Source organism: Mya arenaria, chromosome 13 (genome assembly GCF_026914265.1).
Source record: "Mya arenaria isolate MELC-2E11 chromosome 13, ASM2691426v1".
Lineage (NCBI taxonomy): Eukaryota > Metazoa > Mollusca > Bivalvia > Myida > Myidae > Mya > Mya arenaria.
In genome coordinates this window covers 19,547,388-19,567,859 of record NC_069134.1, presented here as the reverse complement: position 1 = coordinate 19,567,859, position 20,472 = coordinate 19,547,388, and the positions used below count along the sequence as shown (strand labels likewise).

General features: G+C 38.7%; 1 protein-coding gene across 3 annotated transcripts; it reads left to right on the top strand.

Annotated features, from left to right (window-relative positions):
• Window positions 1–62: 62 nt before the first annotated feature.
• Window positions 63–14,558, top strand: LOC128213439 (excitatory amino acid transporter 3-like). Of its 3 annotated transcripts, none has more exons than XM_052919127.1 (10): window positions 63–162; window positions 2,185–2,749; window positions 4,244–4,415; window positions 5,508–5,550; window positions 5,743–5,854; window positions 8,962–9,145; window positions 9,483–9,716; window positions 10,364–10,558; window positions 10,802–10,936; window positions 11,752–14,558. In XM_052919127.1, the coding sequence occupies exons 2-10, from the start codon at window positions 2,362–2,364 to the stop codon at window positions 11,996–11,998; spliced, it is 1,710 nt and encodes a 569-aa protein (XP_052775087.1). In that variant the 5' UTR covers window positions 63–162; window positions 2,185–2,361; the 3' UTR covers window positions 11,999–14,558. The 3 variants fall into 3 exon arrangements, with proteins under 3 accessions (XP_052775087.1, XP_052775086.1, XP_052775088.1); XM_052919126.1 differs by lacking the exon at window positions 63–162 and adding an exon at window positions 1,695–1,822; XM_052919128.1 differs by lacking the exon at window positions 63–162 and adding an exon at window positions 1,858–2,024.
• Window positions 14,559–20,472: the final 5,914 nt, after the last annotated feature.

Here is a 20,472-nt window from a genome sequence, read left to right as displayed (position 1 = left end):
GTTGTAAGGCTATTTATTCGTATCCAAATATTTAGATATTCCCGTGCAAGCTACATTTTCTCATTTCTTGTGTTCGTTTTACTGTATGAGAACTGGACTTCCTCACTATAATGCAGTGGACCACAGTAGTCGGTGCCTGGTGAAAGAAGGATTTCCTTACATGTACGTATTTAATTTACTCAGTTAATGAACTTATATGATTTCAAACGATTCCAATGCAAATATAGCTCACAGTCATTTATATACCCGAACCTTAATAAGAAATATACGTGTAAGAGAGTAGGTTTCGGTGAGCATTTTTAACATATCATATCTTTTAAATGAGGCAAAAGGATAGGCATTCATTTAAGGTGATTCAATAATGTTATCTATTTTATTCAACGGGTGTTCACTTTCAAATGGGATATCAGTGATAGAGCAGTGACATGTTTTGGATAAACTTCCACAGGTACATTGCAGATCACATCATGACAGTTTAATTTTGATTGTGGTTCATTATATGTATAGGCAAAGTTGTACTTGGCCTGTGGCCAATTTCTCACAAATTAATTATGAGCATGCTCATGAATTCAAATAACAAATGACACATGTAACGCTTTTAGTGGTAAAAGTGGGCTTATAATGTATCACATTGACCACAGTACTTTGGCTTCTACATTCAGTTGAACGTAAACATTCACTGAATATTGTTCAACAAAATTCAAATACAAATATATATTCATTTTAAATGTACATATATTTAAAAAATTGTCAGAGTCAAATTCAATACGCCTTAAAGGTTTGCGAGACAATTCCTTCACATTAAAGGGCACACTTTAAATTAAGAATTAATAAAATGTTTATCTCATTTGAATTTCATGACCGAAACAAAAAAGGCAAATGATTTGTGTACAGATCTTACTGCGATATTTTGGCATAGTGTTGTTATCTGTGCCACGTAGCTATTAAAACACTTTATAAAGGCTGATATTTTTTTAACACTTGTTTGGATTTGTTTAGTGAATTTAGCATAAAAATGCATCAAGATTTAAAACAAAATGCATTCATCAAGTAAAAACAGACATAATGCGCCGTTTAAAAGCCACATAAAGTCACCCTCTAAAATGGCAGACATAGGAATTCAATATTATTAGCAATACGTAGGGTAGTGTTTCTTTGAACCTCTCAACATCTATGGGAAGTAGTAAGGCCATAATGCGAAAAACTTTCTCATCTACTGTATACTAATGAGGTAAACGTAAACCTTCATATTGTCTTTGAGTACTAGGATACGGAACACCTCCGACATTTTCCATCGAAATCTCGGACGTAGGCCGGTACATCAATAAAAGATGTTTATAAAGTTTTAACTAATGGTATTAATTGAGTGTAGTGTTTTTTCGTTCATTTTGTATATCTCAGTTTAAATTAATTGCTAGTGATGAGTATTTGTGCATGAACAATTCATATTCCCAAGAGTATGGTCATAAAGTTTAGCTGCTAATTTGAAATTTCTACGCGATTTACTTGCAGCGTAGTTAAATGTAAGGATTTCTGACATTGTAAGCCGTCCAAATACATCCGAGATTGTTGTCTGTGGAAAACGGCCAAGGAGTTCCGAATGCCATATAAGATGCTTATGTCCCTTATGTAAACAAGTACAGGTATTAATACAGTGATTAATATATGCGTGTCGTACATTCATTGCTAATTCATAAAAAGGATGAATGAGTTCGTTTTAAATCTATGTTAGACTAAATGAAAAAGAAGTGACGCATTGTAATAACTGTGGGGAAATAGTGAAATTTATAATACAACAACCATTGAACTGATGAAATTTAACGTAACGTTACCTGCGTTTGTATACACATTATAAGCCTTAATACATTGACACGAGCGGACATAACGTATTCGAGTAAAACAAGATAAATAGCCCATACATTATGATCATGATTAATAGTTTCTTTTCTCCTCTTACAAATTACTGGGGTTTCCCCCAACTTCTATGAAAGCACCATCCCTACTGGCTGTTGCGAAATTACCAAGTATATATAAAACTTTTTTGCGTTTGTTTATCAATTGTCTTGTATACTGTTTAAATGCTTGAAACATCAAGTATTTGGATTAGATAAAAGGGCATCAACCTGGATTAAGTTGTTAGTAAATAGAAAATAGAATCGTTCTCCACGTCTATTTGTTTTTCAGCGATACTGAGTCCTTGATAATATGTTATATACTGTACATGGGAGCTGACACCTTCTGAAGATCAAAACCAACAAATCTAACAGAGATAAGGAGGCACTCTTCAAGGAAGTTTTCTGTGCGTGATTAATTATTGTTGACGACCGAGAGCAATCATAACCATAATCATCATAGTCTAAGATGGAGTTAGACACCTCAAAAGAGTCCCAAAATGGCATTACCGGGCATGGATGGAGCGACAAACAAGACAGTTTACCCACCGGGGCGCCTCGCTCCAAGAGGCGCGACTCGAACTCGTCAGCCGGGCCCGGATGCACACGCGGGCGCACAAGAGAAATAGTAAAGGAGAATTTAATCATAATCTTTATGGTGATCTCCCTTGTGGTGGGCGTGTTGGTGGGTCTGTTGGTCCGGCGGCTGGAGGGCTGGGAGTACTGGCAGAAGCGTAAGATCTTTTATCTGCGCTTCCCGGGGGATCTGCTGATGAATATGCTCAAAATGCTGATACTTCCGCTTATCGTGTCCAGCATCATCTCCTCGCTCGCCTCCCTGAACGCCAAGGCTTCAGGTAAGTTGATTAACAGCTTAAGGTGAAACATTCAAACTTCCACCACTCAGTGAGTAGGCATCCATCGAAAATGTTATATTGTGCTGAAGTAACTGTTTTGGTCATCGTTCTCTTGATATGTGTTTGGTATTTTCTAGTTTTTGTAGTAAATAGTGTTTATTTTTGGTCAGCTATACAATAAATGTCATCTTTCTTAGTGTTCATCGCGAAATGCCTCTATACTGCCAAGTTCGAATGAGCGAGATTCTAAATAACTCAATATATGAAAACATTTAATTACCAATTGGAAATTTGGTTGTTGTTCTGTCAGATGATTCAATGTGAATTCTACCGGTAATCCCGATAGCGTACGAAAAAGCCTAGACACTAAACTCTAAATAATAATGCAATCCACCTTTAAAGGTTTATTTTCCGGTTCAAAACATACATTTCTCCAAAAATGATTCATTCTTAAAACGTAAACAAAACATACAAAAGGTTCGTCAAGTTGAAACTGCCTAAGGACGTTTAATCGTACAACTGATGTATTTGCTCTTTGTCCTTTTTTCGGCCTGATTCAGATGACAATGAATAGTTGACAGATACATGTGGCCTTTCAATAGCATCGAGGCGGTTGGTGGTAATTGAAGTCAAGGCAGCTGATTAGTTAACTATAATACACTTTGATTAGTTGAGTTTTCAAAAGCTTAAGTTATTTCATAATGACATTCATGATCTCATGCTATTTAAAACTGCATAATCCAAACAAGAAGTATCTTTAAAAGTGATACTCGATCGTGGTAGGCCAGCGGGATGACCAGTGTCCGAATGGTTTTAATGTTCGACATGTAATAGAGAGTGTTTTTGATTTTATTGTTGATGGGTCATTCCCGAGTCAGTGCAGCTTTTTGAAAGGAATATCATAGCCATGCACAGTATTACAGAGTATTGAAATGTTTGACCAAACACGTGTAATATATCAATACAGAAATGTTATCAGCACTTAAAAGGAAATGAAACGCCATTTGCAGTATAATATGATTTATAATACCATTGTAGGGTGCCAATATATATGACCAACATGACCTGAGGTCTTGAGAGCGAAAATTCGTTGATACTATCACTATCGACCTTGACGGTAGTAAGCTACTTCTATACTTCTAAATTTAATTCCGTGCTAAATGATTTTTTTTTATTCCATGTTTTGCAAACTTGTGATTATATTCAAAAGAAAAAAACGTGTTGCTTCCAAACCGATTCCTAAATATACAGGATAAGGCTTGAAACAAACATGCACCCTGGTCCGATGATAAGATAAAACGTCCTTTTGTGGTGGTAATCCAATCAAACAAAATATTAAGATAATGTTGTTTTAGAGAGTATACAGGACTGTCCGCGCCTAACTATTGACTGTAGTATGGCTTAATCCAAACTTAACACCATCATTCTGAGTCCAGTTTATAGGCATAAATTCCCACCCATTCACATCAACATGAGATTCCTTCCAATTTCCAGGTCGGATCGGTGTGCGGGCGGTGGTGTACTACATGACGACCACGTTCGCCGCCGTTGTCATGGGGATCATTCTGGTTCTCGCCATTCGGCCGGGTTCCCACGGGAACGAGATCACACGCGCCGGCCAGAGTAAAGAACAGGAACCTCTAGAGGCGCTCTTTGACCTAATTAGGTAACTATAGTTGCATTAAGTTTAAAATATTTTATTTCTTAAGTGTATAAATATGTACTAATAGGTTATATAATCTTTTCACAGAAACTAGCCCTTTTTACAAATAACATAATTCTGACATTCTTAGGGGTAAAACTCGTAAACAAACTATTGAGTGTTTACAATTGTTACACGTACATACGGGTAAATTATTATTTCATAGTTTTTGGAAAAGGCGAGTAGTAATAAAAAAGTGGAAGCACCTGTTGGAAACGAATTAATGATTGCAATGAAAGCATTTGAAGGACCATAATTTAACACTTTGATGTGGAACGTACAATTACTCTGCAGCAATCTTGATACTGATCTACATATTTTCATACGTTCGTCGTCTGTGGCTCATTAGGTTTATCAGGACTCCAGGGCATGGTTCTATCGCCATTACGCCACTGAACACGACCTGTGCTTTTATGAATTAAGTGCCATTGAAGGAGATGGATAACTTAAACTAAACCAAACATGTTTTTGCTGATAACCATGTTTACATTTTGTAAAATGCGTTGATGTTCGGGCGTTCCAATTTATAAACATTGCAGCTTGGTGACGCACTTTTGCTAATTGTAAATCAAGTGGAAACATCATGTTTTAACATGACTTGGGCACTGTAACCTATTGTACCTACATAAACATGGACTTGTTACAAGGCAACGTTTTGCTCATATCGCAGTTTACTTACTTTTGCTTGTCTGACCTTTATCTTTCAACAATTAATTAATATAGGATATAAAACCCCAAAGAACATGCAAACAGTTCATATCTTTTAGGGAAGGTTCTTCTTTGCCATAACTATAGGACGACATAGGTAAAATAATAATTTCAATTTCGGCAACGTCATGAACTATAATAACAAGGATATGACCGTTATGACCGGATTGTTTTCGCTGAAGATAATCTTTATATGGACTGCCTGAACACCGTTGGAATGACTTCCTGGTTTTTTCGTTGCTTGGATAGAAAAACGCTTTAAATTGTTTGGCGTTTTGGTACAACATTTATAAATGGGGGAAGGTAAACTCACGAGAAAAAGTAAAAATGGTTTTGTTTCATTTTCAGGAACTGTTTTCCCGACAATCTATTAGAAGCAGCCTTCAAGAGGGTAGGTTGGCGATGCATTTCGGGAGTATAACATTCAAATATATCTGTACTAAATTCGAATACATTTATACCTTCTCGTGATTTAGAATACAAGTTTAAAATCGCACAAGACCTCAGCAGTAGATTAACTTAAGGAAAATAAGTATCTGTTAAAAGTTCAGACAGTGACGTAAACTATTGTCACGTGTTACAGATGACGACAGAGCACGGAGAATTTAAGTACAACGAGACGGTATGGGTTGAGTACAACACCACAAACGAGAACACCACTGTCAGCACCAACGCCACGGGCAACTGGACCCAGGGTAGGGACTCATTCCCCTCAAATGAATTGTACAATGAATACACATTGTATTCATACATCACTGCCAAAGTCGAATTGCATCCCTCTCTAAAACTCGCTACCGTTGCACTTTACATTCCAGTGGCGTATCTACATGTAGGCCTATAAAGCCTGGGCTAACATCTTTTTGAAAAATGACAACTTCAAATAAACCTAATATGCAGTAAAAATAGCTCCATAACACTGTGGACAACTCTAAAATTTGTTTTATTTTTAACCAAAGCAAGTTTGGTATTTATTTAAACTACGTGCAGGGTGTATTTCTTGATTTTATTGTAATCAATTGCAAATATAATTAAGTGTGTATAATGAGACACACATAAAAGTCCCTAAACTTACATAGAACCATCGGCCATACAAGTTCTTAAGGCCTACCTACACCCCTGCATTTGGTAGCGCTGTTTTGCTTAAAACAATTTTAAAAGGTCATTTCACACGCATGATGATTAAAGAAGTCATTTAGTAACATAGCCATTTACATGGATATACAAGTGGTCCTTCAAATCCGTATCATTGGTTTCATATACAAACTAGTCGAACGAAGTTTGGTATTGACGGTCGTCCTGTGTTTAAACATTTTAAATAAGAATTAATATTTGACCTTAGTTGTGCCATGGTATTCAAGTTTGCCTTCCAACATTCAAAACCTCGTTTGATGGCTTGAATTGGACATTGGCGGGCTGGTACTGCTGTTGTTAAGCCAAATATAAGGGATCCTTAAAATAAACGTGATATGTCTGTCTTTATTGTTTAGCTTTTTACGAAAATTTTAGTATATGAAACAAATTAGTTCCGGCTTTATTAGCCATAAACACAAAGTTTCAGAAAGATTGGCTGCGAGATTGGATATGTTGTGTGCATGGGGTTTTTTGCTGTTTTTTCTTTAAATTTGACCTAGTTACCGAGTTATCTTACTAAAGTGGCCCAGTGACCTAGTTTTTTACCAAACATTTACATTTGCCAGTATTCTTGATCGATTAGCTGTCTTATGATTGTGTAAACAATTTAAAACTCGGTGAACTAAATGAATGATACTTTACATTCATATCGGCACCACAACATGCACTTTCGCAAAATTTCTTTTTATCAACATATGTAAATTTAAGTTTCTTTTTAGAAGCGAAGGACCATTAAAATTTGCATTTATAATTACATTTCTTCTACATGATCACTGGGTCTAATACAATCTTTAAGCATAAAGCTTTTCAGAATTCAAATATTTGACAAATAGGCAGATCAAACATTTGCCATTCGAAGTACTCCTTACTTATCAATAGAACATTTATTGCATTGAGTACTTAAGAAAATACGAGTGTTAATTGTCAAAGGTTTCGGGACGAGGCAATAGCGATTTGTAGTTATATTCGTTAATATTCACCGCGGGGTTCATAACTTCTTATTTTAATAACCTAAAATATTTTCGCCGCATTTAATACATACAACTGTTATAGGACACTTTAATTACAACACAACACTATTGCAATAAACGAACGATATTATACATACATTGCGAAGTAATGTATTAAAATTGTGATAGTAATTACGAGTACTTGTTAAACTTTTAGTTGAAATAACATTTGCACTATAAACATACTGTGAGCAATGCCTTTGTTCATAAGTGTATGTTTTTGTACTGATGTTTATGCACCCCCCCCCCTTGAAAATGAAACATAACATCAGAACTACAGTCGAACCCCGTTGGCTCGAACTCGCTAGGTTCGAATTATTTGTTTGCTCGAACTGGATGTTAAGGACCGATTTCCTGAAACTGAATGTAATCACTCCCGCTTGTCTCGAATTTTCCGGGGCTCGATGTATTTAAGCCGGTCCCTCGAAGTTCGAGCCATCGGGATTCGACTGTATCTTCTGCGGCTTTGAGTATCTACCGTGTTCTCATCTGCCTGGTGTATCAGTGTTGCCCCAGAGTACAACAAACATTCACTGACTCAAACACATAGGAGTTAAGCAAATGTATACATCCATTATATCTGTAATTGGGTTTGACCAACATCTTTATCTAAAACACCTACAGAAATATTTCGGTATGTTACCGAAAGTATAACAGTGTGTCAGTACCAATTGAGCCAAATGTCTTTAAAATGTGGGAGTAGCAATCGTAACCAAAAGTATAGCAATAGTTTGTTTTGTCAATGAACGCATATTATGGCTGTTCTAAAATAAAAATAAAAATATAAGCAAACCACTTAAGAAAAAATAAATATTTTGGTGATGTAAATAGGTGAACATAGAAATGCCATCTTAGGCTGTTTTAAACAGCATCGTAACTAAGATTGAGTCCTTTAGTGATAACAAAATTTCATGCTAGAGTATTTTGCATTTCCTCTGACACTTTACAGATTGAACTATCTGCTATCTAGCGGCATCCTTAATTAGGAAGTGGACACATTGGACCGATTGTTCGGACCATTGTTAAAGTTCACAACGTTGTTAACTGGATCGTTGTTAATTTTCAAATCGTTATTACTCTAAACAGTTCATTGACACAAATGCAATCTTCAGTACTCATCACATATATTGACATAATTGATATAGCTATATATCGAAATACGAGTATCAGCACATGACAAAATAGGTCACCTCTAAAAGTTAACAACGATGACGTTAACAGCGTTGTTAACGTTAACAAAGGTATGTACAACCAGCCCAATGTAAAACAAACACAGTAATTTGTTAACATTAATCAGTTATATAGAATATAAAGTATGCAATACATCGTTCAGTATTTTAACATAATCGGTTATTTTTGGCATACTTTGTAGACTTCATAATATATATATATATATATATATATATATATATATATATATATATATATATATATATATATATATATATATATATATATATATATATATATCGCATACAGTTAATGCTGAAAAAACTATTTTTGATAACAAACACAGTATAAATTCAGTACACACAGTGGTCCCAACGTACAGAGTAAGATTTGGTTGTAGACCTACATTTGTGACAAACTCTCTCCAAAACATGTAACAACTGACAATGCAAGGATCCTTTGATAACCTCTTCCTTGTGTTGTTTTTTCAGTTGAAAAGACCGTGTTATCTCCCAAAGTTACGAAGGACGACGGGATGAACATCCTAGGAATCGTGGTCTTTTCCATCTTCCTCGGGGCCGTCCTCTCCTCCATGGGCACTGCTGGTAAACCGCTCCTAGACTTCTTTGAGACCCTGCATGTGGCTACCATGAAGCTCACCATGCTTGTCATCTGGTAGGTTCATTTGTGCCTTTTCCAATATTTTGTTTTTGTTTTCCATTGTCATTATCAAAATAAACTAATTATGATAACGTGTTCTAGTTTTGCTAAACCCTAGGCTATGCCTGACTTATATCGACTTGCTTCCAGGCTAAGCTAGAGACACTGTCTACAGTCAAAGTACTTTAAGGGACTTATGTATATAAAACATATGCCATATTTGTATTATACACTCATGCACATCTTATTTGGCATATTCAAAAGCCATTTTGTGGCATAAAATAGTTTGCTTGATATATCTACCCGTGCATACTTGTTTCGACGAATGTTTTGTCAATATCTTCCTTCCTAGGTACTCACCGATTGGTATCATCTTCCTGGTGTCCACAAAACTGATCGAGATGGAGAACCCATCCACGGTGTTCGTGCAGCTGGCCTACTACATGCTCACTGTCCTCGCGGGCCTCGCCGCGCACGGGCTTGTGGTGCTCCCTCTCGTGTACTTTGTCGCCACGAGGAAAAACCCGCTCGTCTTCATGTTTGGCATGATCAAAGCTCTACTAACAGCTTGGGGCACAGCGTCAAGGTACGAGTAACTGGACTGGAAGTGACGTTAAGATATAAAATCAAACTGTGGATTTACCGTCACGTTAATGTTAAACGTAAGAACTGTATATTGATACATGTACCTGTTAAATTTCGGGCAATCAATTGTTTCTAATGACATAACGTATCAACGTTTTGAAGCATAGAATAGTCGTGGCTTAATTCCACCCTTATCATCCAAACGAATTTCAAAACAAGTGTTACATCTATAGCATCTCGGTCGACTTCGCATAAATTTTACGTGGTTCAAGTAACTACGGAAGAGGCGGGCTCATATCCCGCAAAGCATCTTTACATGTACAGTTTGCATTGTCTTTATTTCAATCAACTAATTGAATTGTAACTTTAAATTGCGGCGCAGAAATGGCTCTTTGACAAAAGAAACTCATTGAAGAGTTGAAACTGACTGTTTGACAGTAGTTACTGACTGTCTTTTCGGATTGACGTTTATTTACGTTAAGTTTATTTGCAAACAGTTTGTAGGTCTCTGGTTTGAATATAGAAACATCTGCCTTGTTACTGAAGCCATGAGACCGTACTTGCCGCCCATACCCCTCATGTAAGAAAATCCCAATGTTCACCTGCACCGCAATAATTAAATAGTTTGTATACAATCCCACCCCACAGCTCTGCAACCCTTCCGGTGACGATGGAATGTCTAGAGATAAACAACCACATCGACATCCGGGTCGCCAAGTTCGTGGCTCCCATTGGCGCCACCATCAACATGGACGGCACGGCGCTCTATGAGGCAGTGGCCGCCATCTTTATCGCCCAGGTTAACGGCATCAGCCTTAGTATAGGGGAGGTAATCACTGTCAGGTGAGTTGTATAATTGTATATGCAAGGTTAGTTCCCATTGTGTGTATAACATAGACGAAAATGCTTGTGAATAATGGATCCATTAATGTGTTAACATACACAACTAAATCAACAATATGTTTTTAATGAGCAATATGATATTAATATAAATTGTTAATTAAGTGTCAATAATCATTGAAACCACAGCTCTTGTTTCATGAGATATATCAGGTATAATATATCATTCCGTTGCTCAATTTGCAGCCTGACGGCGACAGCAGCTGCAATTGGCGCTGCAGGCATCCCGTCAGCGGGACTCGTTACCATGACGATCGTTCTCACAGCAGTCGGACTGCCTACGGAAGACGTTTCCCTTATTCTGGCAATCGACTGGTTCTTGTAAGTCATCAAAAATAAAGCGTCAGTAAAAACAGTTGTGATAGGACATAAATCGAAATGTTCATGTGATTTATTGTTGTGAACAGGCTCATAAATGCACAACCTAATGCTTTAGTGAGTTTTACCTAAACTTTGCATTTACAATAAGTAAGGTACTGAAGTCAATGATTCATTATATTAGAGTCGTAAACTGTTCACAATTATACATTTAAAAGCGATAATTTGTGCGGATAATTAAAGTTAAAATGATATGGATACAACCACAAAACAGAACGTATCAGCAGAATACAATCATGCAATTCTCGTACTTCAGACTTGTTTGTTATTTATTACGAAGGAAAACTATTTGATGACCCAAACCAACGCTCACATACGGTCGAGTCGACGAAATCGAACCCGTGATGCCTTGGCGCTAACCATTGTGCTAACTGGGCCCCGTGATGCCTTGGCGCTAACCATTGTGCTAACTGGGCCCCGTGATGCCTTGGCGCTAACCATTGTGCTAACTGAGCCCCGTGATGCATTGGCGCTAACCATTGTGCTTACTGTGCCCCGTGATGCCTTGGCGCTAACCATTGTGCTAATTGGGTCTCGTGATGCCTTGGCGCTAACCATTGTGCTAACTTGGCCCCGTGATGCCTTGGCGCTTACCATTGTGCTAACTTGGCCCCGTGATGCCTTGGCGCTAACCATTGTGCTAACTGGGCCTCGTGATGCCCTGTCGCTATCCATTGTACTATCTGGGCCCCTGAACTAATTTGTATTCCCCAAACGCTATTGTAGTTGACTATTTTTGTATTATCCAACTATTTCAGGGACCGGTTCCGGACGGCCATCAACGTTCTTGGAGACTCCTTTGGAGCTGGTATTGTCGAGCATCTGTCCAAATCAGATCTGCACGAGATTGACAGACAGATGACGTCACAGACACACAGTACCGAAACAACGTCTGTGGAAATAGCATCGTCTGAACTAAATGGTGATGTATTTCCTTACGAGAAGAAAGCAGACGACAGTGGGCTGGATAATTCCGCGTTCACAGACAATGCGCTCAGAATGTGAACGTTGGCTGTGTGTCTGAATTTAAAATCAACATATCACAACTTGTTCAACATATAGCATAGTCCTTTACGGCATTTTCGAATCCGTGATCTAAGATGCATTACTTAGTTCAATTAAAACGAGTTGTTAATGTTGTATAATTATCAATATCGTCATATTCTTACAGAACGTTACGGTTTGTTATATGACCACGGGTGGATATGCTATTGAACAATTCGAAATCCATTTTAGCGGTGTGAGAGTCTGCGAGTGTTTATAGAATTATTTATTAACACATAAATGCTTAATGGTGGATCATTTCGCTAAACAATATAAAACAACCTGAATGGTCTTAAATAAGTGTAGGTCTTTCACGTATCCAAGTTTTATACATTCTTACCTAATATCATTACCTGCGCATCTAAAAAGGATATTGCTATCCACACTGCGATAAGAGCGAGTTTTGGTACTAAAGTAAAGACACTGTTAAGTAGCCCTCCAAGACCTCTCCTAACTCTCCATCCAATGTCTATGCTACCTGAACAAGGTGTTACAGTGTACGCTTTTAAACTGTGCATTGGTTGGGTGCATTTAAAACGTAAATGTGAAATGTTGAGTTTTAGTTTCAAATGTTTCTTAGTTGGATTGACTTTCATTTACAATGATATGTTTTCGCCTGATGAACAGAACCATCAAACTCAACTTTTAGAAACATTACACACCACTGAGGGTTATATGGCATTATAAGGACCGGCCAGTTAGCCCCCGAAGGTGTATATGGACCGAGGCGTTGTAGTTTTTTGGAGTGTTTTTTTTTTTTTACAATGCAATTTATATGTACTTGTAAATATCTACTCGTGTCATGTACATATATTTTTATAAAATACATTTAAAACTAAGCAGTCTGGTTATTTCTTTACATTACGGGGACTCCTCTCAAACTTCTCTGATCAATATGTACAAAGAGTACTTTTAAATTAAGTAGTGCGGATAATAGCCAGTTATAATCGCTTCTATTATTCATGTTCGTTTGAAATTACTTTGGGGAACGCTCAACACCGTATGACAAACCTTAACACAAAGCACTATCAGATGCCCGTTTGGTTCTTGATAACTCTTGATTATTCAGTGTTCTGTTACATTGTGTTACATTTGATTACTCTGTGTTTTGTTACATGGTGTTACACTTCATTACTCTGTGTTCTGTTACATTGTGTTACTCTTGATTACTCTGTGTTCTGTTACATTGTGTTATACTTGATAACTCTGTGTTCTGTTACATTGTGTTATACTTGATTACTCTGTGTTATGTTACATTGTGTTACTCTTGATAACTCTGTGTTCTGTTACAGTGTGTTACACTTGATTTCTCTGTGTTTTGTTACAGTGTTACACTTCATTACTCTGTTCTGTTACAGTGTGTTACACTTGATTACTCTGTGTTCTTGTACATTGTGTTACACTTGATTACTCTGTGTTCTGTTACAGTGTGTTACACTTGATTACTCTGTGTTCTTGTACACTGTGTTACACTTGATTGCTTTGTGCTCTGTTACATTGTGTTACACTTGATTACTCTGTGTTCTGTTACAGTGTGTTACACTTGATTACTCTGTGTTCTTGTACACTGTGTTACACTTGATTGCTTTGTGCTCTGTTACATTGCGTTACACTTGATTACTTTCTGTTCCATTACGCTGTGTTATTCTTGATGACTCTGTGTTACATAACATGTTTTTTATTCTTGATTACGCTGTGTTCCATTACACTGTGTTGATCTTGATTACTCTGTATTCCATTACACTGTGTTGATCTTGATTACTCTGTGTTCCATTACATTGTGTTATTCTTGATTAGTCGGCGCCCAGAAGGGCGCCGACTATATTTGATATTACTTTAGAAATATTCCAACATAGGGACTAGTTCATAAATTGCAGAATAATGCTTTCAATAGTTTCCACGTTGCATGATAAAATATGAAGTTTAGTATGTTTTATAAAACTGTACACTTTAATTGATAATGAAACCTTAAATTATAATAGCCCTGCTTATCATTTTGATTTTAAATACCAACTCAATCATAGTAACAACTCGGCCATCTCTGTACACTTTAATTGATAATGAAACCTTAAATTATATAAGCCCTGCTTATCATTTTGATTTTAAATACCAACTCAATCATAGTAACAACTCGGCCATCTCCGAGATGGATACAGGAGGTTTACAAAATTAAAGTTTTGGGCGGAAGTTGGTATCAATCGGAACACCTCGTTCCGATTGATACCAACTTCCGCCCAAAACGATGAAGGTTACACGGTACTATTACAATATCCTTTATTTTTGTAAACCTCCTACGCAGTGATCCCCCTTGGCGACAGCAAAAATGCCGAGTTTTGAAAAATTAACATTGAGCTTAAATGTTTGTTTTGAAAATGTCATTCGAAGGAACGAACTCTTGATGTATAGTATTTTTATCCCCGTTTTATATACTCATATGAGTGTTATATGTTACAAAAACTTATACAATATATAAAGCAAGGATTTCACATAACATGCCGGTACAAATAAAAGGTGAATTTCATGCTATTGAAATCTATGTATTAGACCATTGACTCTATTTCTACCGAAGAAACGTATGTATATTTTTGGTATAATTTAGTTTTAACCGGAATTTTTAGCTTGGAAAAAAACAGAATATCTATAATTCCGGGCTAAAACTATTGTAACAATATTATAAATGTCCTTCGAGCATATGTTCACCCAACATAAAAAAGATATCATTGAAAAAATAACCATATTTGGTGATCTGCATGCACGTTTTTCTTCAAATTTCATTGCTATAACGCTGTATTCCATCACTTCGTATATAATGAACCACCAGGTTGCCCTAAGGTTTTTGATTACGCAATGAACATGTCGTTGCTGGCAAAGCTCGGGGGCCAATTCCTTTGCATGCATGATTTTATCATCTCTGTATAAATAGTGTGCCAAACTTTGCTGCATTATTATTGTTATTGTCAAAGGTGCTCCACCCATTATTTCGAAAAAAAAACATATTGCGTGGCACGATCATTTAAATGCAGATGCTCTGCGGGGGCAATTGGTAATATTGTTAGCGAGTTAAAGAAAAGTGGGAAGTGCTTCTAAGCAGGATGGTCCTGGTTTGCAACCTACCTGGTAGCTTAAACACTACCCACGGGCGTGTAGGATAGTGGGTTGCATTACAACCAATAAGTTGGTTTCGATCCTACTCCGCCGGAAGAACGCGTTTCGCAACATAAATCGGAGGGTCTAGTGGGTGTGACCCTCTGCATGAGATGAAGGTATTGGGAGTAGTACGTAACATGCTTCAATCAATGGATTTGGCCCTCACCGATAGGTATTTATGGGATGAGAATTGTAAGATAATGAACCAGACCAGACAATTGCCGTGAAAGTTTAGTCGAAGCCTTACCAGCGATGGTGTTGATGGGGGCCATGATGGGGACACTGTTGATACTTATAGTACTACCTGCGATGGTGTTGATGGGGGGCATGATGGGCAAACTGTTGATACGTATAGCATTACCAGCGATAGTGTTGATGTGGCTAATGATGGGGACACTGTTTATACTTAAAGCATTACCAGCGATAATGTTGATGGGGGCCATGATGGGGACACTGTTAATACTCATAGTCTTACCAGCGATAGTGTTGATAGGGGCCAAGATGGCCTATTCCTTTTGATTAGATGAACTCGTCCCATTCCTTGTGATGAGATGCACTCGTCCAACTCCTTTTGATAAGATGTTCTCGCGCCATTCCTTTTGATCGGATGAACTCGTCCCATTCCCTTTGATGAGATGTACTCGTCAACTTCCTTTTGATGAGATGTATTCGTCTCATTCCTTGTGATGAAATGTTCTCCCACCCTTCCCTTTGATGAGATGTCCTCGCCCCAATCCTTTTGATGAGATGTACTCATCTTATTCCTTGTGCTAAGATATACGCGCCCCATTCCTTTTGATAAAATGTACGCGTCCTATTCCTTGTGATGAGATGTACTCGCCCGATTCCTTGTTATAACATGGACGCGTCCCATTCCATCTGATGAGATGTACTCGTCCCATTCCTTGTGCTAACATGTACGAGCCCCATTCCTTGTCATGAGATGCACTCGCCCCTTTCCTTGTGATAATATGTACTCGCCCCATACCTTGTGATAAGATGTACGCGCCCCATTCCTTGTGATAAGATGTACGCGCCACATTCCTTGTGATAAGATGTAAGCGCCACATTCCTTGTGATAAGATGTACGCGCCACATTTCTTGTGATAAGATGTACGCGCCACATTCCTTGTTACGAGATGTACTTGTCTCATTCCTTGTGCTGACATGTACGCGCCACATTCCTTGTGATAAGATGGATGCGCTCCATTCCTTGTGATAAGATGTACGCGCCCCATTCCTTGTGATAAGATGTACGCGCCACATTCCTTGTGATAAGATGTACGCGCCACATTCCTTGTTACGAGATGTACTTGTCTCATTCCTTGTGCTGACATGTACTCGCCACATTCCTTGTGATAAGATGTACGCGCCACATTCCTTGTGATAAGATGTACGCGCCACATTCCTTGTGATAAGATGTAAGCGCCACATTCCTTGTGATAAGATGTACTCGCCACATTCCTTGTGATAAGATGTACGCGCCCCATTCCTTGTGATCAGATGTACGCGCCCCATTCCTTGTGATAAAATGTACGCGCCACATTCTTTGTGATAAGATGTACTCGCCCCATTCCTTTTGATGCGATATACTTGCCCCATTCCTTACAATGAGATTTACTCGCCCCATTCCTTCTGATGCGATATACTCGCCCCATTCCTTACAAAGAGATTTACTCGCCCCATTCCTTTTGATGCGATATAATCGCCCCATTACTTGTGATAAGATGTACTCGTCCCAGTCATTGTGATACGATGTGCTTGTCCCATTCCTTTTGATGAGATATACTCGTTCCCTTCCTAGTGATAAGATGTACTCGTACCATTCCTTTTGATGAGATGTACTCACCAAATTCCTTGTGATAAGATGTACTCGTATCATTCCTTTTGATGAGATGTACTCGCCCCATTCCTCTTGGTAAGATGTACTCGTCCCATTCCTTTTGATGAGATGTACTCGTCGCATTCCTTGTGCTAAGATGAACGAGCCCCATTCCTTGTCATGAGATGCACTCGCCCCATTCCTTGTGATAAGATTTACTCGCCCCATTCCTTGTGATAAGATGAACGCGCCACATTCCTTGTGATGAGATGAACTCGTCCCATTCCTTGTTATAAGATGTGCTCGTCTCATTCCTTGTGATGAGATGTACTCATCCCAATCCTTGTTATTAGATGTGCTCGTTTCATTCCTTGTGATAAGATGTACGCGCCCCATTCCTTGTGATAATATGTACTCGCCGCATTCCTTGTGATAATATGTACTCGCCCCATTCCTTGTGATAAGATGTACGCGCCCCATTCCTTGTGATAATATGTACCCGCCCCATTCCCTGTGATAAGATGTACGCGCCCCATTCCTTGTGATAATATGTACTCGTCCCATTCCTTGTGATAATATGTACTCGCCCCATTCCTTGTGATAAGATGTACGCGCCCCATTCCTTGTGATAAGATGTACGAGCCCCATTCCTTGTGATAAGATGTACTCGCCCCATTCCTTGTGATAAGATGTACGCGCCCCATTCCTTGTGATAAGATATACGCGCCCCATTCCTTGTGATAAGATGTACTCGTCACATTCCTTGTGATAAGATGTACGCGCCACATTCCTTGTGATAAGATGTACGCGCCACATTTCTTGTGATAAGATGTACGCGCCACATTCATTGTTACGAGGTGTACTTGTCTCATTCCTTGTGCTGACATGTACGCGCCACATTCCTTGTGATAAGATGTACGCGCCACATTCCTTGTGATAAGATGTACGTGCCCCATTCCTTGTGATAAGATGTACGCGCCACATTCCTTGTGATAAGATGTACGCACCCCATTCCTTGTGATAAGATGTACGCGCCACATTTTTTGTGATAAGAAGTACGCGCCCCATTCATTGCGATAATAAGTACTCGCCTCATTCCCTGTGATAAGATGTACTCGTCTTATTCCTTGTGATGAGAAGTGCTCGTCCCATTCCTTGTTATAATATGTACTCGTCTCATTCCTTGTGATGAGATGTACTCGTCTCATTCCTTGTGATGAGATGTACTCGTCCCATTCCTTGTTATAAGATATACTCGCCCCATTCCTTATGATGAGATTTACTGGCCCCATTCCTTTTGATAAGATGTACTCGTCCCATTCCTATTGATGCGATATACTCGCCCCATTCCTTGTGATAAGATGAACTCGTCCCAGTCATTGTGATACGATATGGTTGTCCCATTCCTTTTGATGAGATGTACTCGTCTCATTCCTTGTGATGAGATGTTTGCGCCCCATTCCTTGTGATAAGATGTACTCGTGTCACTCCATGTGATACGATGAACTCGTCTCATTCCTTTTGATGAAATGAACTCGTCTAATTCCGTTTGATGATATGTACGAGCTCCATTCCTTGTGATAAGATGTTCTTGTCCGATTCCTTGTGATAAGATATTCTTGTCCCATTCTTTGTGATAAGATGTACGAACCCCATTCCTTGTGATGAGATGTACTCGCCCCATTCCTTGTGATAAGATATACGCGCCCATTCCTTGTGATAAGATGTACGAACCCCATTCCTTGTCATGAGATGTAAGAGCCCCATTCCTTTTGATAAGATGAACGCGCCACATTCCTTGTGATGACATGTACTAGTCTCATTCACTTTGATAAGATATACGCGCCCCATTCCTTGTGATAAGATGTACGCGCCACATTCCATGTGATAAGATGTACGCGCCCCATTCCTTGTGATAAGATGTACGCGCCCCATTCGTTATAATGGAATGTACTCGCCCCATTCCTTGATATAACATGTACTCGTCTCAGTTCTTGTGTTAAGATGTACTCGTCAATTTTTTTGTTATAAGATGTACTCGTCTCATTTATTTTGATGAGATGTACTCGTCTCATTCCTTGTGATAAGACGTACGAACCCCATTCCTTGTGATGAGATGTACTCACCCCATTCCTTTTGATAAGAGGTACGCGCCCAATTCCTGGTGATGGGATGTACTCGTCTAATTCCTTTTGATAAAAGGTACGCGCCCAATTCCTGGTGATGAGATGTACTCGCCCCATTTCTTTTGATAAGAGGTACGCGCCCAATTCCTGGTGATGAGATGTACTCGTCACATTCCTTTTGATAAGAGGTACGCGCCCAATTCCTGGTAATAAGATGTACTCGCCCCATTCCTTTTGATAAGAGGTATGCGCCCAATTCCTGGTGATGAGATGTACTTGCCCCATTCCTTTTGATAAGAGGTACGCGCCCAATTCCTGGTGATGAGATGTACTGGTCTCATTCCTTTTGATTAAATTTACTCGTCTCATTCCTTTTGATAAGATGTACTCGTCTCATTACTTTTGATGAGATGTACTCGTCTCATACCTTGTGATAAGATGTACTCGTCTCATTTCTTTTGATGATATGTACTCGTCTAAATCCTTTTGATAAGATGTACGCGTCCCATTCCTTGTTATAAGATGTACTTGTCTTATAACTTTTGATGACTTGTACTCGCCCCATTCCTTGCGATGAGATGTACGAGCCCCATTCCTTTTGATGAGATGTATACGCCCCATTCCTTGTGATAAGATGTACTCGTCTAATAACTTTTGATGAGATGTACTCGTCTCATTCCTTGTGGTTAGATTTACGAGCCCCATTCCTTGTAATGAGATGTACTCGTCCCATTCCTTGTGATGTGATGTACTCGTCTCATTCCTTTTCATCAGATGTAGTCGTCTCATTCCTTGTGATGAGATGTACTCGTCTCATTCCTTGTTATAAGATGTACTCGTCTCATTCCTTGTGTTGTGATGTACTCGTCTCATTCCTTGTGTTGTGATGTACTCGTCTCATTCCTTGTGTTGTGATGTACTCGTCTCATTCGTTGTAATGAGATGTACTCGTCTCATTCCTTGTGATGAGATGTACGAGCCCCATTCCTTGTGATAGGTTGTACTCGTCTCATTCCTTGTGATAAGATGAACGCGCCACATTCCTTGTGATAAGATGTACGAGTCCCATTCCTTGTAATGTGATGTACGAGCCCCATTTCTTGTAATGAGATCTACTCGTCCCATTCCTTTTGATGAGATGTACTCGTCTCATTCCTTTTGATAAGATGAACGCGTCTCATTCCTTGTGGTAAGATGTACGAGCCCCATTCCTTGTAATGAGATGTACTCGTCCCATTCCTTTTGATGAGATGTACTCGTCTCATTCCTTTTGATCAGATGTAGTCGTCTCATTCCTTGTGCTGATATGTACGAGCCCCATTCCTTGTAATGAGATGTAC

Coding starts and splice junctions, on each gene's coding strand:
- LOC128213439 (XM_052919127.1), top strand. CDS start 2,362: ATGGAGTTAGACACCTCAAAAGAGTCCCAAAATGGCATTACCGGGCAT. Junction 4,416..5,507: donor GCGCTCTTTGACCTAATTAG/GTAACTATAGTT, acceptor TTTCATTTTCAG/GAACTGTTTTCCCGACAATC. Junction 10,937..11,751: donor CTGGCAATCGACTGGTTCTT/GTAAGTCATCAA, acceptor CAACTATTTCAG/GGACCGGTTCCGGACGGCCA.